Source organism: Camelus ferus, chromosome 12 (genome assembly GCF_009834535.1).
Source record: "Camelus ferus isolate YT-003-E chromosome 12, BCGSAC_Cfer_1.0, whole genome shotgun sequence".
Lineage (NCBI taxonomy): Eukaryota > Metazoa > Chordata > Mammalia > Artiodactyla > Camelidae > Camelus > Camelus ferus.
This window is the reverse complement of record NC_045707.1, coordinates 9769400-9791682: the sequence shown is the minus strand read 5'-3', so window position 1 is coordinate 9791682 and position 22283 is coordinate 9769400. Positions and strand designations below refer to the sequence as shown.

General features: G+C 55.7%; 1 protein-coding gene across 1 annotated transcript; it reads right to left on the bottom strand.

Annotated features, from left to right (window-relative positions):
• Nucleotides 1-244: 244 nt before the first annotated feature.
• Nucleotides 245-20432, bottom strand: TTC38 (tetratricopeptide repeat domain 38). The gene is made up of 14 exons (XM_032492470.1): nucleotides 20299-20432; nucleotides 19179-19256; nucleotides 17251-17332; nucleotides 15687-15858; nucleotides 14668-14841; nucleotides 13396-13471; nucleotides 10456-10575; nucleotides 8443-8502; nucleotides 7554-7592; nucleotides 6034-6115; nucleotides 3777-3942; nucleotides 2559-2718; nucleotides 2263-2336; nucleotides 245-1102 (listed from the first exon to the last, which is right to left on the bottom strand). The coding sequence occupies exons 1-14, from the start codon at nucleotides 20329-20331 to the stop codon at nucleotides 1009-1011; spliced, it is 1410 nt and encodes a 469-aa protein (XP_032348361.1). The 5' UTR covers nucleotides 20332-20432; the 3' UTR covers nucleotides 245-1008.
• Nucleotides 20433-22283: the final 1851 nt, after the last annotated feature.

The following is a 22283-nucleotide window of genomic DNA, read 5'->3' as shown; positions in this document are numbered from 1 at the left end:
GTCAGGAGAGCTGGCAGGAGGGGACAGCTCAGGATGGGAGGGCAGGATGCCCCCTGGGATGTGTCCTTAGCTCCTGGGGACAGACAGCACCTCTCTTGAAATCCCATTGTAATTACTCTGTTCTTGACCCGCGGCCCACCCCACCCCACCCCCAAGTTCAAGGATAAGCCTGTCTCCCTAGCACCCAGCCCAGGCCTGGCCCATGGAAGAAGCTCAGAGGTACCCACCCAGCAACAGTCAGTCAAAGGAAGCAATTAACAATTTATTTTAATCCCAGGAATTTGTTGAATCGATTTGGAGGCATCCACTGCCTCCCAGGAGACCTGCCCCCTCCCTGCCCCTGTGAGTCCCCACCAAATTTCAGTTTGCACTGAAGGAACCTGAGAAACATCTGTGAGCTGGAATCACCCCTCACAGCACGACTGAGCTGGCACATTCTACTGAAACCTGCCGCTTGCTCAGGGGGTGGAAGGGCACCGGGGCCAGGTTACCCATGGGGAAGAAGGAGACCGAGGCAGTGTTTAAAAAGCTCTTGTTTAAAAAGCTCAGATCTTGTTAAATGCTTTGGTTTTTGCCACAACAGGGCAACCCCTGAGCTGAAGCCTTATACCTCAGAAAGCACACCAACTCCATGAGCGTGCATTTGTATGATTAAAATCATGGTTGACAAGGGAAATCGTGTACCCAAGGCCCCTTTACAATGTGCAATTTAGAATAAAAAGAAAAAAAGCCCAAATCAGCGCCACTAATCCCTCCAGGGAAGCTTGAAGATGGAAAAATACAAGTTCCAAGGCAAGACCACCCACATCGGTTCTGATTGCTTACAACTGCACCTTGACCCTTAACAAGGATTTGAAGAAGATTCTGAATCACTTTGAAAATTGATTTGAGTCCCTCTTCCTGTAATGCTGCTCTAGCTACTTGTAACCCTGTGAAGCCAGAGGGGCAGCTGGTCTGATGGCAGGGGAGGCTGCTGAGGGGCTCCCCCGGGCAGGCCCCAGGCCTGGCTCACTGCAGGAGGTGGACGGCGGCTGCCTTTCGGATAAGCCTCTCAGTCAAGGGTGAGTTGGGCTTCAGTGCATCTCGCTCCATCAGAAGGCTCCTAGGGAAACAGGTGGGGTCTGTGGTGGAACCTCCTAGAAGGGTGTGCAAGCCAGATGGTCCCTGCACCCCAGGCAGGACATACGCAGCACAGCTGAGGCTGAGGTGGGCAGAGAGCAAGACGTTCCCCTTCCCAAGTTGCTGGAGAGAAGGGACCGCATCGTGGCAGAGGGGAAGAGGGGATGGGATGGATAAAGGCAGAGGCAGGAGGCCTGGCCTTGGTGGGGACACCAGAGGGAAGGTCGGGGGAGGTGTGAGGATGAGAAAGTGCGGAATTCCAGGGCCCACCGTGTGCAGGCCTGTAGGACAGCGCCCCCCCCCCCCCCCAGCATGGACCACATCGCCCCCACTCCAGCCCCTACCCCCATGCTGGCCCCAGCTCCCCTGCCCAACTCTCACCCTCCTCTGTCCAAACAGCCCCACCTTCCCTGCCCAGCCACCACCCTGACACCCCTAGTCCTCTAGCCACACCCCTCCTCCTAACCGGACCACCCTGGCCTGGGTAAACCTGCCTGGTTTCAGCACCCCCCTCAACTGTCACCTCTGCAGGGCACCCTCCTTCTCTGGTTCCCACCCACTCAGTGCCTTCATCAGAGTGTCTTGGAACAATATGCTTGTGCTCGTGGCGGTTTTACATACATCTGTGGGATGAATTGCTTAGTGTCAGTCAGTTCCCACGTGAGAGGTAAGCTCCACGCAGCCTGGGCCTGGGTCTGCCTGCTGCCCACCACACCCCCCGGCACACAGCACAGTCTGGTAGGAAGACGTGCACTGCAGCCTGAAGGATCGGTAGGCATCAGCAGATGAAGAAGGAGAAAGTGTTTACCAGGCAGAGGGTGCAGCATGTGCAAAGGCCCAGGGGCCTGAAACAGTAACGAGCTCAGCATGGCTAGACTGAGGAGTGAGCTGGGGCAGACAGGAGTGGTGGCCTAGGAGTGGGGGTAGCTGGTACCCTTTGGTCAAGTTGAAAATACGAAGAGGGGAGAACCAGGTACCCCATAGCCTCACATCTCCACAGCCTCCAAGGGGGGCACCACCTCCAGCCAAGGGAGGTGGGAGCCTCTGGGCCCCTGGAAGCTGGTAGGGAGCCCTCCGAGTGAGAGGGCGGATGTGCCCAGAGTCCTTCCCAGCCGGGCTTTGGGACCAGAACGAGGAACTCACCGGGCCACGTTCTTGTGGATGCCGGACGAGCAGTTTAAGGCCGCGTGAATCAGTAGCTGGTTGAAGACGTCTCTCTGAAAGATCAGTGGGCAAGTGAGGCTCTGAGATGTGGGACGAGGGGTGGGAATACCTGCCCCCTCACCACAGCAGACCAGCCTGGTCTCAGGGACGAACTCACCAGGGTGTGTGAACAACAAGGGCCCCCCACACCAGGAGACAGGAGCTGCGGGGCACATGGGCTCCTGGACCCGGGCCCTCGCTGCAGCTGCTGGGGTGGCTGGAGGCCAGGGGCTCACCTGGGCGTTGCTGCCTCCGATCTGGACAAGCCGGTAGCGGATGGGCAGGAGCAGTTCCACGACGCGGTCGGGGTTCCCGTTCTGGGCCTCCACCAGGGCCTGGCACAGAGGCAGCCCCACATCGTGGGCCAGGAGGTGCTGGCAGTTCTCCCCTGGGGACCTGCCAGCCCAAGAAGGCACCCTCAGTGGCCAGCAGGGCACTGTGTGCCACCCTGGTCACAGCACATCTGTCTCCCTGCCTGACTCAGGCCCCGGTGTCCCTGGCGCTGTGCCTGACACAGTGGGTGCTTTGAGCAGGTGAGTTGGCAGAAGTCAAGCAGCCAAGGAGGGGAGAAGACAGAGCTAGAAACTCAGGACAATTTGGGCAGGTACTCCAGTTTCTGGCCTCAGTCTGCTCATCTGTAAAGTGGGAGTAACAGTGCTGACCTCGCAGGGCGGTGCAGGTGAAGGCCTGGCACTGGAGCAGGCGCCAACCCCTGTGGACAGCTCTGGCAAGCTTTGCCTTCCTGTGGCCCTCAGGTGGCGGCTGATCTGGGTTATGAAGGCCGGGGGCCTGAAGCTCTGTTCCCAGCCAAAGCCCCAGTTCCGGGGGCTCGGCCCTGGGACGAGAGGCAGGGCAAGCGGCCATGGCGGTGGTCACCCTCCACCAGGAGCCTGGGACAAACACGAGGGTTCACAGGCCCCACAGCTCTAGCCCTACAGGCAGGAGATGGGGGCTGGCTGCATCCCTGGCGGCCCTGTGCTGTGCAGAGCCCACCCCCCTGAACGCGCTCTGGCTCCCACCAGTGCCAGGAACTGCGCCAGGGAGGTGCGTGACCACGTCACTGCACTCACCCTCCCACCAGCCTGCCTCAGCAGATGAGGGAACAGGCTCAGGGCAGAGGAGCCCCTTGCCCAGGGTCCAAGACCCTGTAAGCGGCAGGTCTCTGGCTCCAGGCCCTCACTGTGTCCCTTGTGCGTGACACTGACATCGAGGCCGAGGGGATGGAGAGGCGGCTCTGTGTCCTCGGGGAACCAACCGTGCCCTTGCAGGGCACATCTTGCTGGGATGCACACCTGGTTGGGGGCACGAACCCGGAAGCGCACACCTGCAAGCAGCCCTCCACGGGCTTCCGTGCAGCGGGCTCCACCCCCACCTCCCAGGCAGGGGCAGACCCCCAGGGCCCTCTCAGCAGAGCGGGGGCCGGCCCCACCCTGGCGGCCTGGCCCCCCACATACTCGCTGGCATCCTGCAGGGTGGTCAGCAGCTCCTGTGTGGTCTGAGGGTCCCGAGCGCCCAGGGACGCCATCAGGAAGTGTGCATCATTGAAGAGCAGGATGTGGTCTCGGCTGTGCTTCTGGGTCACGGACAAGACGTCCTGCCACCGCTCACCCACAGGCACCCCTGGGACACAGAGGACACCCACAGGCATGGCGTGAGCGCTGTGTGCACGGGCCTCTGGCACCCAGGTGGTTCCAGGTGAGGAGGCCGCGTGAAGCTGGCAAGCAGCGTCTGGCCTCAGGCTGAGGTCTTTGGGCCCAGTCTACATTAACTTTGTTTAATCATAAGAGCAACAGATGTGTAAGATAGAAAGCAAATTAAAAAAAAAAACAAACTATGGAAGGGCGTTAAGTCTCTGGCTCCTCTGACAAACCCCAAAACCACTTTAAAATGCTTCCCGTGGTTACCGCTGAGATGACGCCTGGGCAGAGCAGGTGCCCAGTAAGAATCTGCAGAGTTAGGGAGGTGGGTATAGAGCCATGCTTAGCATGCACAAGGTCCTGAGTTCAATCTGCAGTAACTCTATAAAAAAAAAGCTTTTTTAAATGAGGAGGAAGGTATACTGCAGTGGTAAAGCGCATGCTTAGCATGCACGAGATCCTGGGTTCAGTTCTCAGTGCCTCCATGAAAGATAAGTAAATAAATAAGTAAATCAAATCCCCTTCTCCCCGTAAAATAAGAAAAGGAAGGAAGGGAGGGAGGGAGGGAGGAGGAAGGAAAGGAAGAAAGAAAAGAAAAGAAAGAATTAATCTGCGGCATCAGTGATAGCGTCCTCCCACCTTTGGGCCTGGATTCCCAGCTCTAGCTGGCCCCTGCTTGGGCTCTGCTCCATCACCACCACCCCCTCCTGTCCCGCTCCACTTCTAGAAGTTACCGGGTCCTCCCCCTGCTCCTCTCGGGTTCCTCCCTTGACCTTGCTGTTGCCCTTGACCTCCATTTCTCAGCACCTCCATCAAACTGGATGACGCTCTTGTACTGTGAGGGGGCGAGGGGCCTTTCTCTTCCCTCCCCCTGCCCCGCGGCACCTCCACTGCATCTCCCAGCCTCCAGACCAGTGCCCCGTGCCTCCTGGAGCCTCTCCTCACACGCACTCAGGGGGCCCAGGCTGGTGGCCTCAGCTCCACCTCCACAGGTCAGGGATCCTAGGGTCAACAGGACTTGACTCCCCCTGGGCCTCTCCCTCTCCACCCGGTCCTGGATGGTGCTGGCTGGACAAGGACACAGGCCTCCGCCAGCCCAGCTCCCTGCTTCATTACCTGGAGGACGAGAGCTCCTCGCTGTTCTCCCACCCCCTCAAGGATGCCCTGGCCTCCAGCCTGGCCTCCCCGACTCGGCCCCCACTGCTCAGTCTTTCTCAGAGCCAGGTCGGACAGGGCCTGCCCAGCCCTGCCTCCCAGGCTCCCCACAGACCCAGATAAAAATCGAACTCCTCGCCCTCCCTTCCTGCCTCCCAGTCTCCTCTGCCCCATCTGACCCCCCAACCCTCCAGTCACTCGTCCTCATAATAGGGAACCAGCTTCTGTGTCTTGGGGGCTTCAGAGAGGCTGCTCTCAGACTGTAACATCCTTCCCTGTCGCTGCCTGGCCAAACCCTACATTCCCTTCTGTGGTTCACGGTTAACCTCCTCTAGGGAGCCTTCCTGGAACCCTCTGAAAACAGTTGGTCCTGCCCAGGCCTCTTCCCCACGTTGTCCGGCTGACCCAGGACTAGAGTAGGTACAGGTTTGGCTCTGCTGAACCTAGGGGAGAGGGGAGAGCCATCTGGCACCCTCAGTGGTGGGCTGGAAGCCTTCTGTAGCCCCGAGGACTGTGGCCAACCCCACCCAGAGCATCCTACCTGCAGAGATGAGGTGACACTGTTGAGAAACCTCTCCCTCTGAAATCCCAGGAGGTTGAGAAACTCACCTGCCTTGTTCTAAGCTCTGCCTCTCCCCTGTGGCCTGCAGGTCGGGTGGGTAGGCTGTGGGAACAGCAGGTGCCACCCAGGTTCTGAGCCCCAGGCCTGCACAGGTGAGAACCAGGGGAAAGGGCAGTGATGGCCTGGGCCCACTGGCCTCAAGCCAGCTGGAAGGCAGCTACAGAGCTGGTACCTGGGGCTGCACCAGGCCTGCCGTTCCACTAACCAGTTCCTGGGCTGGGGCCCGGGCTGCGGCACACCATCCCCTCATGCGTGAGGATAGGAGAGGAGCCACAGGGGAAGGCCAGATCAGGCTACCTTCCATCTGCAGCCGGTAGAGGATGGAGCAGCTGTCCACCACATCCAGCATCGCACCGCTGGCCTGCAGGCTGGGGAGGATCTGGAAGACAGGACAGGTAGGGGATGAGAGGCTGCAGGCACGGCCAGAGTCCGCCTGTCTGGACCACGTGTGGGGCCTGGGCAGAGCCAGCCCTCAGCAAACAGGAGCCACCACCATCATCCCCTCCACCCTAACTATCGGGACAGTCCTCACCAAGAGCCTGGACCACTCCAGGCACTAGAGAGACACTAAGCAGACTTTGAGAAAGAGCCCACGGCACTGGGCACCAGAGGGAGCACGTGCCAGGCCCTGGAACCTGGCACCTCCTGCTCCCGGCCCCAGACCACGCTGGTCGCCCGTTCACGATGCTACATCCAGTTGGTCTGCACCGCATGGCACACAGCTCTCGTCACCCTTCATTTCTTAGCACGAAATCCCGGCATCTAGAAAGGATGACTTAAAGGAAACTTTACAGAACTGTTTCTCTCTGGGGTTTAGGTTCCCAGATCTCAGGCATTTTTGTGACCCCAGGCTCCGTCATGAAGCCCGCCCTGGGGTCTCCCACAGCTGTGAGCGAGCCTTTTCTTCCTCTCTTAAACACATACTTAGGGGCTGGAGGGAGGAGGGGTGGGGAGTTAGTGTTTAGTAGGCAAGGAGTTTCAGTTTGGGAAGATGAAAAAGCTCCAGAAATGGATAATGGTGACGGATGCACAACAGTGTGAAGGTACTTAACGCCACAGACCCGTACACTCAAAACCGGTTAAAATGGTAAAATATGGTGTGTATATGTCACTATAATAAAAAAAATTCTTATGGGCAGACCAATGATTTTACCAAAGAAAAGCAACCTAAAATGACTGGAGACTATCTATAAAATAGATAAGGAGGGAGGGTATAACTCAGTGGTAGAGCGCCTGCTTAGCATGCACAAGGTCCTGGGTTCAATCCCCAGGACCTCCATTAAAAAATAATGATTTAAAAATAAATTAAACTTAATTACCTCCTCCCAAAACAAAAACAAATAAAAAAAGCAAAAAAAGATAAACAACAAGGTCCTACTGTACAGCACAGGGAACAATATTCAATTTCTTATAACACAGTGAAAAAAAATCTGAAAAGAAAAAATATATATATATGTACGTATAACTGAATCACTTTGCTGTACACCTGAAATTAACATTGTAAACCATCTACACTTCAATAAAAAATTAAACAAAAAACCAAAACGCCTGGAGAAAAGCCTGAGGTTTCACAGCTGACCAGCTGAGACGTGTACTCTACCAACGCCTGCGGTGAACAGAGCCAACAGTGTCTTTGTCCCCGCCTGGGTCACAGCGCCACTTTGGGTGAGAGTCTGTGGCGTGAGGTCTTACGCAGAGCCGCGCGCCCGCGCCAGCTGTGGGTCTGGCTGGGGCCGTGCTGACGCGCTCAGAGATCTGTTAGGCCCTGACCAGCCCATCGCTGCAATAAACCGCATCGCGTGCGCACGGGGACTTACGTGGTCATCGCAGATGGTCAACGCGGCCTCGTATTCGCCCTGGGAAACGAAGTTTCAGCTCAGCACGTGGAGGTGGTGAAACGCACCGCTGAGAAACAAACTGAGGACGCCTCGCCAACCCTCACCCCGCCCTGCCCAGCGCCCCACATCACGTTACAAAGGGCTGGGCCTCGCTGCGGCGGGCCTCGGGATGGGAGAAGGGGATGGGGAACCCACGTCGGCTCCCGCCCTTCACTCCCCAGACTGTGCTGCTGCGGAGGGAACACTTTCTGTGAAAGCATTATGGTCCCTACGAAGTGCCTGTCAAACGGCTGCGGGCTTTTCCATGTGTTTTATTTTCCCCTCTGTTTTCCCTACTGCCTGTTCAGTTGGGCTCCCTGCTTATTTGGAGACACTGTGTCACTGCATTCTGCATGTCACTACGGGTCCTCACCTTCCAGGGACTTCTATTTGGCCGTGTCGGGAGCTTCTAGATTTTTCTCTATGATAAATGGCACCACAAGAAACACCCCTATGAATGAGACCCAGTGGTGGAATCACTGAGGCCAAGGGTGTCCCCACACCCTCGCTCCCACTGGGGAAAGGCGTTCAGGGTCCCGTGGCTCATCAGGTATGCTCCGTGGGGTTGGGGCTCAGCAGAGAAGCCCTCAGTCTAACTTGTCCCCACAAACGGCACATGATATACATGATTTCTGAGTCCAGACAGTGGAAAATACTGGAAGTATTTAAACCTGAGAAGCTATTTGAAAACGTTAATGCCCTATTGCACCAGGACACCATTTAAATGTGCAAACACTCAGGACTGCTCCAAGGGATACAAACTGTAGCGAAAGGCAGAAATCTTCTTTCTCTGGACCTCATTGCAGGGTAAGACAGCTGGGCAGCTTACCTTTTCAATCAGATACAAAGCCCAGTGCCAGTAATTGTGACAAGCAAGCATGTCAGAGTCCTGGGGAAAGAAGGAGATGATGAGAGACAAGTCTGACAGCCTGCAGGGAAAAAGAGCAGCTGCTGTCTTGTGCCAGCACAGAGCCCCACAGCTTTGAGTGCAGGAAACACCTGCCAGGTCCCTACCCTGGCCGGCCTGTGCCGGTGACTCCACGCGTCTTTGCTTAAGATGGTCCTACATCTCCCTATCCTATGCCTAGCAAACACCTACTCATCCTTCAGCACTCACCTCATAGGTTGCCTCCTCCAGGAAGCCTTCCCTGACCACTTCCCCCACTAGCCCAGTTGGGTAGGATGCCTACTCCGGGTTTCCGTGGCCCCAAGAGTGCCCGTGTCCTGGTGTGGTCAGCTACTGGGAAGCTGCTCACTCCATTTGACAGGCAGGTCTTTTGAAGACAGAGAGGTCTGGGCTGGACTCTCAGTGGGGTTCCCAGGGCAGGGTACAGCCTGAGGCAGTGCCTGGAGCCTGGACTGTGGCAGCAGCCAAATGCCTGGGGCAGGTGCAGGAGGAGGAGGAAAGGGAGCCCCAGGCTACACCGTCCATCCCAGGGCTGTCCAGCCAGGCTGGAGGCTGCCAGGAGCCACAATCAGGGACATGTGCTGGCATCAGGGGATTAGGGCGTGCTGGGAGATTACCCAGTGATCCCGGGCCACTTCATTTTACCCAATCAGACCAACACTAATGGGGACTCATTTGGGGCCAATGGCTTCACAGTTGTCACAACAGCAGGCTTTCAGATAAGGAAACAGGCTCAGAGGGTTCACCTTCCTGCCCTAGGGTAGAGTCAGGCATCAAGCACCCAGGCCCAGGAAAATCAGAGTCTGAAGGCAGGAGGAAAATGGGCTACCAGTGCCCTACCCAGGCCTCCCTGGCCTCTCTCGGGGAGGACGTGGCCACATGGGCGCCCCCTCCACCCACAGTCAGTGCTCCCACAAGAACCAGCAGTACCTGCCGGGGGAGCCTAGGACGGGGGCCCACCCCACACTGCACCCCGACTCCCAGGGCCTAGCTTTGTGCCCAGTGTTTGGGGATCCTTAGAAAGATCTGAGTGTGATCTGATGAGATTAGAGTTAGGTCAATGATCTAATGAGATCTAATGAGATTATAGTCAAAGGTTGCCTCACACCTGTTCACCTGCTCTACCTAACACCACTCCCTGGGAAGCCAGGAATCGGCCGTCTTGTAAATTATTTCTCTCCGGCAGGTCCCAGGCCAGGGAGCTGCCAGGAGGAACCCAGTTGGCCACGCCAACCCCCTGCTCCCTGCCCGGTTTTTGGTCTCTCCTTGGTTTGTTCAATCACTAGCACCTGCTGCTGGGTGCCAGACCCTGGCAGAGACCACCTCGGCTGGGGTGCCCTGGGAAGCCCACCACGGCACAGAGAAGGGCAGGGCAGCAGACCACACCTGGGCAGGTGGCCAGGCTGTGTGCCAGAGACTAACGCAAGGACTGCAGGCGCAGGCAGAGGAGGCAGGGCCACTGCAGCGGTGCAGGTGAGTCCCGGGAGTGGGAGCAGTGAGGCCCCAAGGAAGGGCCTGGCCAGCCCCGCAGACAGTCGCCAGGCCATCATCCCTGTACCAGCCCCTGAGGGAGAGTGCTCCTTGGTTCTGGGGCCCCGCTGAGCCCACTGGCCGGTGGTGGAAGAGGCAGTTCAGAGCCCCCGTGGTTCTCACCCCGGCCAGGCTCCTATTTCCCCGGCAAATTTCTCACCAATTCCTTCCTATAACCAATGCCTCAGGCCACAACCAATTCTAGAATCACCTGCAAAACGCTGGCAGGTGTTGGGGAGCCATGTGGCTCCCAGGGAACTCTGTGGTTTGACAGAAATGCCTCCAAGTGGAACATGTTTCCCCAGAACTAAGCTGCACCCTGTAACTCTTGTCTATCAAGCTCAGCTTAACCTGGGGGAACAAACAGAATTTCCCAGACAGATGGATGGACAGGAATGGCCATACCTTCCAGTGGGTTTCTGAGTGCCGCATGAACTCCAACCCGTCCTGGACCTCTGCTCTCATCTCATGAATATGGGCCACGGTATGCACTGACCACGCGTCCGTCGGGTTAATAGACAGAGCCTACGTTGGGGTGGGGGGTGGAACACAAGTCAAATAATATGGGCGAGTCAGGCTGCCAGGTGACAAAGTCTCCCCAAGTCATGCAGGAGCACGAGGGGCCCGAGCAAGTGCGGGGACTGGGCTCTGCCTCAAATCAACAAGGACCCCAAAGACCATCTCGGTGGCCAAATGCAGGATGCAGCCAACATCGCCCATTTCACAGATGAGGAAACTAAGGCTCAGGGAGGCAAAGTGACTTGCCCGGGGCCACACTGGGCGGCAGAGGGGTCTTTCCAAAGCAGGGGCTCATCCAACTTGCCGGCCCCACTGCCTCCTGCATACAGCTGAGTCACCTGCAAAGTGCCATGCAGTTTTCCCCATGGTGAGAAATAACGCCACCTCTCTCCTAGGGCTGCCGTGGAGGCAAAGTGGATGCTGAGTGTGTGTTTCAGGGCCTCTCGGCTGCCCCTTCCCACTGACACACATGCAAGGACCACCCCACGTGGCTTTCCAGGCTCGTTCTGATAGTATGGCTAATAACAATGACAGCTGCTCACGTGACTAGTGACCTTGACAGTGACAACAAGGTAGGGGGGACAAGGGGCCTGCCTCCCACCCTGTAGTGGGTAGTTCACTTCAGGGTTACTGAGTGCTTACTGAATCCCCGCACAGAGCAGTAAGCAGGGGCTCGCCGTGGTCCTGTGGACCATCCACACGAGCCCAGGTCCCCCACCCCAGATCTCGGCTTCCCCCAGCCCTGTTGCCTCAGTCCCCCATGCCTTTCACAGGAGCAGAATTGGGAAGGCACCTGCTGCGAGGTCTGTGCTGATGGACTGTCCCCAGCAAGTCCTGCCTCCCTGCTCCAGCCCCTGCTTGCCTGGGCCCACCCAGTGCACGAATGGGACGCTGAGAACAGCACGTCTGCAGGGACAATGGGCAGCCTGGGGCAGAGCCCTACAGGACCAGGACACTTTGGGAGGCCATAGGGGCGCAACTAAGCAGGCCCTGGCAGTGGGGACCCGCTAAGCATGCTGCGCAGGACAGAGGTTCAGGGCGGCAGGGCTGATCTCGCCCGCTGCTGAGATTAAGCCACTACCTGCCTCCGAGGGGCTCCTGGCCAGCTTCCCAGGTCCCCTGGGACAGAGTACAGGAACCTGCCAGCCCCCCAGCCATTGTCCCCAGAGCACGCCCTTCCCACCTGCGACCTCAGCCTGGGCCAATCGGGCACTCCCTGGCCCTGAGCTCCGAGGCCCTGCCTGCAGCTGTTTCCCTGACAGGGCTTGAGGGGTCCAGACGGCCCAGCACCACTGCCTTCCTGTCCAGGGGTTCGGCCTGCGGATGCGGCCCACGTGTCACCACCGCAAGGCCTCTCTAGAGCTGGGTGCAGCCACCCTCACTCTCCTAGAAGCCTGGCCTGGCCCAGTAATAGCCTGGCATGCTGGTGCTGGGGTCTGAGTGTGGGCGCCTGCAGGAGTGGGTATAGAAGGAGGGCGTGAAGGGAGCAGAGGGGGCACCCTGTCCCCACCCCACTGCTCTCTGCTCCTGGCAGGGCATGAGCCTGCCTGCACCTTTCGGCCACCTTCTGGTTTCCCGAAACTTCCTGACAGCCCCTGGGTGCCCAGATAGACGCCACTTAACACGAGGGCCCAGCTGCCATGTGGGCCCTTCCTGCAGCCGACTACCCAGACGGTGCGGCCCAGTCACCAGGCCCTGGAGCCAAGACTGCCATGAGGCCCTCCCCCATGCCCCCCATTTCTGTAAGTGGAGTTGTCTTCAGAGACCCCACAGGCCCTGGGGACCCTCAAAGGGCATTGGCTGTTTCTTAGAGAGGGGTGCTGGGAGCCAGCTATGGAAACGTCTCAGGGAAGAGCGCTGGCTGGGTGCTGGGGAGGAGTCTGGTCCAGGCAGCGTGGACTGTGCTCGGGTCAGGAGGCCTGTGTGAGCATGACTCAGCGTTTCAACTGCGTGGCCGTGGACCTTGGCCTCTCGGAGCCTTGGCGTCCTCCTCTGGGCAATGAGGAGTTCACTGCCTCGTGGCAGGGGCTGAGCAGATGGGAGTGGTCTGTATAGAGTGCCAGCCCTGAGCCAGGCACAGGAGCGGCTATCCTTACCCACCCCCATGTGCATGGTGGCCCCTCCCTGGGCCCCAGGTTCTACTCCTGCGAGACGAGGAGCTGGAGGAGAGGGACCTTGAGAACCAGAGATACCATGGCACCCAGGCCTGCAAGTGAGGGACGGCCTTAGTGCAGACAGGGTACCAGCCAGCCCATCTCACCAGCACAGAGGGAGGGGTCTGGGCCCTCGGGAAGTGCTTAGCAAACCCACCCTACTCTGCCCCTCTGGGTCGGGTCGGTGGTCAAGAGATGGGCTGGCCGGCAGGACCCCAACACCAGGTCAGGGCCCACCCAGAAGCAGCCTCACTCATCACCCATCACTCAGCTCCCGGGCTCTCGGGGCGTCACTAACACTTAGAAATGTGAGGTTCCAGGTGGGAGGACCAACGCTGACACACGCTTCCCCACCTACAAGTCTGGTTCCAGCAGCGCAAACTGCAGGCCCTGGGGACAGGGCTGGGGGCACCGTGTGGCCCTGAGTGGGAGAGAGGAAGTCGGAGCCTCCCTGGGCCTCATTCACCTCCCTCGCCTGTGCAGGCCGCCTGCAGGGCCACATGGCTCAGGTGGCAGGAGGCAGCTGCTCTGTCAACACGAGCCCTCCCGGTAGGAAACGAGGCCGAGGAGGGGGGCCGTGCTGGGGTCACCCATGAGTGGTGGCCCTCACGTGTTCTGCCCCACCTGACGCCACTCTCCAAGGAGTCGGGCACCTCTGTAAGGGCCCACTGACCTCTTTGGCAAGCTTTTCCGCCCGATCATAGAAGTTGGTTTCCATCAATCCGAAAGAATAGATGCCCTTCACATAGCTGAAAACAGAGGAAAAAAATCCTTTAAAAAAAAAGTAGACTGGAACTGTTCAATCCTCAACATGACCTGGGTAGGCTGAATTGTGTCCCCGAAAATGGTACATTTGAACATGTGCCCTAACTTAGAATTAGAGTCTGCAGATGGTCATCAAGATCCTCAATTTAAGATGAGGTCACCCTGGATCCTGGTGGGCCCCATAGCCAATGGCTGGTGTCCTTATGAGAGAAAGGAGAGGGAGGTTCGGATACGGAGACACAGAGACACAGACACAGACACAGACACACACACACACACACACACACACACACACACACACACACACACACACACAGGACAGACAGCCAAGTGAAGATAGGCAGAGACTGTGATTTCAGATTTGCCAATCCCCACAATCACATGAGCCCATTCCTTAAAATAAATGTCTCCCTCCTCCCGCCTCCCTCCCCCCTTCCCCCACATATATGCAAATAGCATGGATACAGACACAGGTCTACATATCCCATTGGTTCTGTTTCTCTGGAGAACCGTGACTAATGCAGCTCTTCCATCTGTTAATCCATTTGACCTTCACAACAACCCTGTGATTAAGAGGCATTGGAGGTGACCAGGTGTGGTGGACCCTAGGGCTGTTCATAGATATTCCAGACCCTCCTCTCCTCCCAGCACACAGCAGAGCTGCACTTCCTGGCCTCCTGTGGGTGGGTGACCGGCTCTGGCCAATGACTGGGGAACTGAGGGGTACCCCCTTCACTCTGAGCCCTAATGCCATCGTGAGTCCCTCAGCAGAGCTCTTCTTTTCCCTCTCAGCAGCTGGTGTGTCCAGAGAGCAGCTGCTTCATCCGCCGGGATCCTGGAGGGAGACAATGGCCTAAGTGCAGCCTCCTATGATGGGCATGTATTATGTGTGAGAAATTAACCTTTGCTGAAGCAAGCTTTGGAGAAAAAGATCTAAAGGATGTTTGTTACTGTGGCAAAAACTAGCCTATGCTGACTGATACACAATGGTACTACCTCATTCACAGGATGGGATGAAGATCAAATGAAGACATGAAGCCTGTTTACTTTAAAGACCTAGGAAAATAGCAATGGTAGTCTCACTAGTTTTAGGGCAGGGCCAGGAGAGTAGCCACATTTTTAGGGCAGAGGAGAGAGACTAACAAATAGCGCAATGATGTGATTTCTAACTGGCTCCTACCTGCTCAGGGGGATGTCAGGTGTCCAGAAGGGATAAACTCGAGCCACAGAATCTCGCATCTGTTCCTGGTAGCCCAGGTAAAAATAGGCATCATGGGAGAATTTCAGGGCCAACATGTCCGTTGGGTGATCCCGGAGAATCTCTTCCCACAGTTCACAGGCTCTCGGAAAGTTTCTGGAAGCCAAGAAAGGTTTCTCAGCAACACTGAACACAGTCCACACCCGGGGAGTGTAAAAGGGTTCATGTCCTGTCTGTGTCACAGCCTGCATTGAATTGGTTAAAATACACATATAAGATTCTATGTTAGGTTGTGGCTCAGAAAATTGAAAAGCCTGTGAGAAGTGTTACTCTCTAATTCAAGCAAAAAACAAAAACAAATACAAAAAACTGGTTCAATAAGCTGCCAAAGACAATTTCACCTGAGACCATGAACCAGCTGCAGGAAGTCTCCAAGGTGGAAGTCCACCCCCGCGCTGACGTCTGCACTGACTGACCGGGAGGACCGGGACAGGACTCTCTGTCGCTGTACCATTAGCTCAGGTCGCCTAGCTCTGCGGGGCATCTCCCCTGGCCAAGCAGACACAGGGTGGTCCTGGAGGCAGGCTTCAGGGTCAGGATGCACCCACACAAGGGGACAGTGGTGGGAACAACAGAAGCAGGGGACACACCTGGAAGACCATGGTGGATGGTCACAGGGTGTGTCAGGACAGGAGCAAAGGGCGAGGGCTTCCTTCCCTCTTCTGTCTCATATATTTCTGTATCATGGTCCTATTATTTTTGGGATGAAAATAATAACCAGTTTATTTAACAAAACAAAATAAATTGCTTTGAATGCTAAACTGGGAATCCGAGCCAACTACATCCTCATTCAGCAGTCAACTGGGGCCGGAGCAGCAGGGAGGATGCGATCTTCAGTCAGACGGGCCCGGGAGGCAGGGTGAGAATCACCGCAGGGCCCCATGGTACCGGGGCAGCCAGCCCTGTGGCATCGCCCAGTATGGCCCAGGGAGGCCCCTCACCCCTTGGCAAAGGTCTCTACTGCAGACACGTGCAGCCGCTCCCGCTGTGTCAGTGGCTGCGTTTTGGAAATCTCCACCATGGTCTTCACAGCCAGGTCCAGCTCTTTGTCCAGCCTCACGGATCTTCCGGTGCCAATCAGCACGAGGCCATTAGCGATGGCGTGGCCCATTGCTGGCAAAAGAGGGGAAAACAGCCAGGGTGATTCAGACGACCTGGTCCAGCCCAGTCCAGCCCCGCCCCATATGTGAAATAAACAGCCCACATCCCAGGAGGGGCAAGCCAGGAGGCAGGCAGGCTGTGTGTGGTGTCCCCACCAAGAGTCCTGAACTCAGCCCAGGCCTTCACCATGCATGTGGAGGAGTGGCAACCCTAAAACATCCGGCCCCTCCTCAAATATTCTCCTACCCAGGGCATTCTGGGGCGTGCCAACCTCCGGAGCACCTGCTGGTTCCAGGCTGCCTCCAGGCTCCTGTGCAGCCCCCCCTCGCTTCCCTTATCAGCTGATATTGTCACTACGACCAGTCAAGGCCTCCCAGGGGCCACCCAGTAGATGCTGTCAGGGGCCAGGTCCCTGGGGCACAGAAGCCAGGATCCTGTCTTGGCTGCTCTTGTGTGCTGAGGGCTTGGAGTTGGTGGAGATGGGGTGTGCCTTGTGGCCCTTGTAGCATCATTGCTGGCAGGTGTCTGATCTGATCCTACCTGGGCTTCCCAACCCCCACCTTGACAGAAGAAGGGTGTCTGCTGGCATTTGGAACTCACTCCCCGGCCGAGGGCTGGGATCGAGGACCCAACCATAGCGCTGGGACCACCCATGTGGCCCCTGCTTCTGACCTGGGGCCCGAGGTCTGCTCAGAGGGCCTGAGCCCACTCCTGGCTATTGGCTCCCCCTATGGCTTCCTTCTTCCTGTATTCTGTGTCCCTGGCCCTCAGTGGGACCTGGCTACCCTCCCCTCCTCAGCTCTTCTCTGCAGCCCAGAACCTCACCTGACACTAGGGTAACCTTCCTGGGGTTCCAGAATGCACTGGGCTGACTCCCTCCTGCCCTGCAAGCACATGGCTTGCCTGCAGTGCCAGCCTCTGTCACTGGGTTGGTCTCCCCATCCCAGCTGCTCTCAGGAAGGCCTCACTAGTGCCCCAAGAAGTGGCAGTGGCCACCTCTTGTGTTCTGGGAGGGGTCCAGGCTTTGGGTTCAGACAGCTTTGTCTGATCCCAGGCCCCCAACCACCAGCTGAATGGCTTTAAGTATATGTCTTACTGTCTCTGAACCTCATTTTCCTCATCTGAAAAATGGGCTCAGTGTCTTCCCTGCAGAATTGATGTACGATTAAAGAAAACATTTAAAAGATGCCTTCTATAGAACCTGGCATCTTTATGGGAGTAGCTGTTATTCTAAGCACAGCAGTGGCTGTCATCTTCCCTCCCCCTCCTCTCCATGCAAACACCAGCATGGTCACTGCCACCAGGCCTGCCCTCCCCAACCCAGCAGAGTCCTGCAGTCAGGGGACCAGTGAGGGACTGGGCTCGTGAAACGGGGCTGCTCAGCTGAGGGAAAGCATCACTCACCGAAGGTCGGATCTGCTGCTTTGAGCTTTGACAGGCAGCCCTCAATGCCACCAAGACTCTGGTCGTTGGTCCATTTTACATACTGAAATACAAGGGTGAAATAAAGCTGTCCTCAGGGAGTTTTTAGTTCATGTTAATGAAGGCATGTATCTAAACCTTGATTTTTTTTTTCTAGAACACTGAGTATTTTCTGAACCTTAGCTCAAAGAAAACATAACTGGGTTGATCTCACATGAAGAAACTGAATACACGTAACTCAAGGCACACTTTCTAGGGCTGGTGAGGCCGCCATTTCCCAAAAAGAAACATCTACAGGAAGTTTCTTCCTGACAGGTGACCTGCCCACAGCGTCAGCCGTGACTTCAGGTACCACAACCGGAACCCTCCTGCTTCCTATTCATTCCTTTAAAAAAGAACCATAGAAAAAAAATTAAAAAGAAAATAAAAAAGAATTTTTAAATACTAAAAAGAAGTCAACATTCAATATAGAAAGTTAGGAAGAGGCACGAAAGCTGCAAGATCAAACTCACCTTGAATCTCACCTCAGTATCATTTTTGACAATGTGGTGTATTTGTTTCTAGCCCTTTTTTTCAGTGCCTAATTTTTTAAAATCCTAAAACCATAATAATGCATTTGATTTCAGAACGTGTTCTTCCAGATGTCCAACCTACATCTACACAAATACAGCACATGTACTTTAACGAGACACAGGGGGGTTGGCACAGAACACACACAGGCGGGGCAGGGGGCAGGGGGGCTGCCTCTGCACTGGGAACTGTCCCTGTAACAAATCACGCTCTGCAGAGGCCTAATGGTGCAGGAAGGGCACATACAGACATAGAGCGATGCACACCGTGGCGTCTCTGGGCAAGCTGACGGCATTTCACCAGTTGTTTCTTGTATGGCCCTTATGTTTCTAGAAGCTTCCTTGGTCCTTATGCTGTGTGGATGGAGTCAGGAGGTAGCAGTTTCACTGCTCACGCAAAAGCTTAGCTCTAGTTTTCCCCTGGCGTTTGCAGACCCAGGTGAACCCTGCTCCTCTGACTCCCTGCAGGAGTCAGCTCGGCGCTCTGGGCCCCAGTTTCCTCACCTGCCAAGCAAAGTAGTTGGGCCTTACTTCTGAGCTCATCCTAGTTCTAAAACTGTAGGCTCCTTCCCTGGTGTTGGAAACGACTGGCAACGTGGTGGAAGGTCTTAGAACAGCCGTAGGTGAGAGCAGTACGTCCACTGATTAGCCTCAGGAGAGGGGCCCCCATCAAACCCTCAGCAGGCCACAGCGGGGCGCCCATGGAGGGCTCAGCACCCTCCAGACCATCCTCACTGTCTGCCACTTGGGGGACCTCTCAGCCATGCCGCGGGCAGGCAGGGACATTTCCACTCCCTAGGGGTACAAAGTACACGGATTCTACTGCGGTCGATTGCCAAAGCCTCCATGCAATTTAAAAAGCACCCACCACCTTCTGAGCCCCTGACCGTGGGGCTTTGGTGCAGCCTGAGCCCTTGGTCCTGCCCGAGGATGCTTCCAAGCCTTATGAAGACTTTTGGGTCCCCACGAAGCCCTGCTGCACACAAGTTTATCAGGAGACTTGGGTAGGAATGAGGATAATGAACTACACTGTTTATAAAATCAGGATAAAGGTGTAAAATTTTGAAAGCTTCAAGTCCTGTGCCTGCTCACGTCATCACCGACCAGCTTTACTGGGAGAGCACATCAGATGACAGGTAGTTTGGCTGCAAACCTAAGCCAGCTATGGTAAATGGGAGCCTGACTCATGCAAGTACCATTTACTCGTGGCACGAATACATGCAGCTGTAAGATGCACTAAAAAATATTTATTTCCAAAAAAAAAAAAAAAAAGCATTCACCAAGGTAAGAAACCTCCCCATAGCCCGTTACAGAAGGGCCACCACTCCTCTGTGGGTATACCTGGGTCAGGGTGGCATCAAACAGCCTGCAGGCCTCGTTGCTTGAGGCTGAGAGCGGGAGCCCAGCATCCTTCCACGCCTACACACAGAGAGATGTCATATTACAGGCAGTCCTCTAAACACACACCAGCCCCAGCCCTGAGCACCGGAGGTCTCCCAGCACCTAGCATGCGGTAGGCATGGGCCTCGGTGAGACCCGTCCTTTTGGGGTTCCCAGATTTCATAGATAATTAAGTGGAGAAAGAGAGATGAGCCCTGGGCCGGTCAGGTCCCCATGCAAATCCCAAGGGCCTCTAAAATAGCTGTGTGCCCTCAGGTAAGGTCCTCCCTCTGACCCTTGGCTGGCCCCTTTGACATGGGGCTCCGGGGGATACGTGGGTGACTGTGAAGAGTCTCCTAGGGAGCAGACACTCGTAGGTGGGAGTCCCTGATCTGGCTGGGGGAGATCTGCCAGGGCAGAAGAGAGGCCAGCGCTGGAGTGCAAGACCAGGAGCGTGTTCTTTCCTCTGGCTGGCAAGGTGTACACTCTATGCCAACCGCGGAAGCAACTCCTCTCATCTCCCCATCACCTCACCAGACGATTCAAACCTTCAGGTCTGTCAGTGGAAGCGTCGCCAATTGTCAGAACTGTGTGCCCTGCCAGGGGCGCACGCACAGGGGACTCCCCGGGGTGGGGAAATATCCTTTACTCTGGCCAGTCCAGCGGCCAGATCCTCGTGAGGAATATTGCGTTGCTGTGGGCATGACTCCTCGCTCCTCTGAACACCCCTTCCACATCTGCAAAATGGGTCCAGGCTCCCTGCCCTGGCGGGTCCTAAGAAGACCCTCACTAACACGCAGCGTCCCTGCCTGCGACACGCCGGGGTCCAGGAGCTAAGTTTTAAGGGGGTCTGGGGTCTCCGGGGGGCCCCGCCCCACGCCGCTGGTTTCTCTAGGTGGGGGCCCCACTGGAGGGTCCTCTGTTCCCTTTCGGGCGCCCCGGACGCGCGCCCGCTTCTAGAGGGCCGCGCCCCACCCAGACCCCGGGCAGGTCTGATCCCGCCCCCGGGGTGCCGGGCCACCCCCGTGGTTGCGGGGTCACGGGGCCGCGGGGGACCGGGTCGGGGGCGGCCTCCGCGTACCTGGCAGTCGCGCAGCGGCGCGGACACAGCCATGGTGCAGGTCGGGGTCTGGGGCGCAGGTAGGTGTCCGGCGAGTGGGCTTCCGGGTGGGGGCGGGGTGCGAGCCCCGGGGGCGGGGCGGCCGCGCTCTCCGCTCTCTCATTGGTCGGCTTAGGCCCGTGGCTCCCTCCTCCCGGACTGTGGGAATCCCGGTCGGCTCGAGGGGGCAGGGGTGAGTCTCTGTGTACTCTCCGGCTCCCCTCGCCCCCCGCCATTAGACCGGGAGCCTGGGGCCCCGGGGCCAGAGGGCGAGCTGGGGGCTCCTCCCCGGGGGGACCCTCTTGGGGAGACGACTGCAGAATCCCTTGGGAGGTCGAGAGACCTGGGACTGCGGTCGCTTTCAAGCTCATGTAGTCCCACTGGGAAGCCGTAGGCACACATTCACAGTGGTCACTTTTGGCCAACATCCCACGCGACCGGTTCCACCAGGTTATCCCCCCCCCCCCCGGCTCCCTGGGTCCCATGCCCTCTCCTTCTCTAGGACTTGCGGCGGGAGTATGACGGGCCTCTCCTGCAGATCAGCTGCTTCTCCACTGAGCTCTGCCATCAGCCACAAACCTCTCTAGCCTGACTGCTCTCCCCTAGTGTAATCTAACCTCTCGCTCTTCCTCCCCCCAGGGTACAGGAGTCAGTAAGTAGTTCAGTGTGGGATCAGATCCTGTCCTTATTTAAATATTAATATTTTGTTCATCATTGTTTTGTATTGATTTTAATTTTCCAAAATATTGCATTAAAATATTATTTGTCTTATTTAAGAGCTGAAACTATAAAACGTTTAGAAGAAAACCTAGGAATAAATCTTCACGATGTTGGATTTGGCAGAGGTTCTTAGATATGACACCAAAAGGACAAAACCCAAAAGAAAGCATAGAAAAAGTGGATTTCATAAAAATTAAATTTTTTTCTGCATCAAAGGATGCTATCAAGAAAGTGAAAAGACAAACTACAGACAAGACAATGGGCAAAAATAGTTGCAAATCATACTGTATAAGAGTTCAGTATCCAGAATACATAAAGAATTCTTACAACTCAACAGCAAAATGACAAACACCCCAACTTAAAAAAGAGCAAAGGATGTGATTAGACATGTCCCCAAAGAAAATACACAAATAGCCAATAAATACCTAAAAAGATGCTCAACATTATTAGTCATCAGGGAAATGCAAATTAAAACCACAGTGAGCTATCACTTCACACCCAGTAGATTGGCTAGAATTTTGTTTTTTAAGGAAAATCAGTATTGGCGAAGACATGGAGAAACCGGAACCGTCATACACTGCTGGCAGGAATACAAAAGGTGTGGCTGCTGTGGAAAACAGGTGACTCCTCAAAAAGTTAAACATAGAACGTCCTGGCCATTTTGCACAACTAAAAGATGTGAAAACAGGTATGCAGAGAAAGCCTTGTACACAAATGTTCGCAGCAGCACTATTCAGAGTTCCAAAATGTGGAAACAACCCAATCGTCCATCAAGAGATGGATGGATAAACAGAATGTGGTCTAGATCCATGTAGTGAAATATTACTCAACTGTAAAGAGGAATGAAGGACTGGTACACACTACAATGTGAAGGAACCTCTGAAACATGCTCAGTGAAAGAAGCCAGGAATAAAATCTCACTTTTTTTTTAACTTCATTTTTAAAATTTTGTTTTTTATTGAAGTGTAGTTGATTTATAATGTTAGTTTCAGGCAGACAGCAAAGCAATTCAGTTATATATATATATACATACATATATACACACATATTTTCAGATTCTTTTCCATTATAAAAGCTCACATATTGTATGATCCCATTTACATGAAATAGCCAGGATCAGCAAATCCACAGAAAAAGTAGATTCATAGTTGCCAGGGGCCGGCATGAGGCAGGAATGGGGAGTGACTGCTTAATGGGTATGAGTTTCCTTTCAGAGTGATGAAAATGTGATGGTATAAGACTGAGCT

What these genes read in the sequence shown, in the direction of transcription:
- TTC38 (XM_032492470.1), bottom strand. Translation starts at nt 20,331, where the DNA reads ATGGCTGTGTCCGCGCCGCTGCGCGACTGCCAG. An exon ending in TGACCATCTGCGATGACCAC is followed by an intron (nt 6,116 to 7,553) that starts GTAAGTCCCCGT and finishes CCTGTCTTCCAG; the next exon opens with ATCCTCCCCAGCCTGCAGGC. An exon ending in ATCCACAAGAACGTGGCCCG is followed by an intron (nt 1,103 to 2,262) that starts GTGAGTTCCTCG and finishes CTGTTTCCCTAG; the next exon opens with GAGCCTTCTGATGGAGCGAG.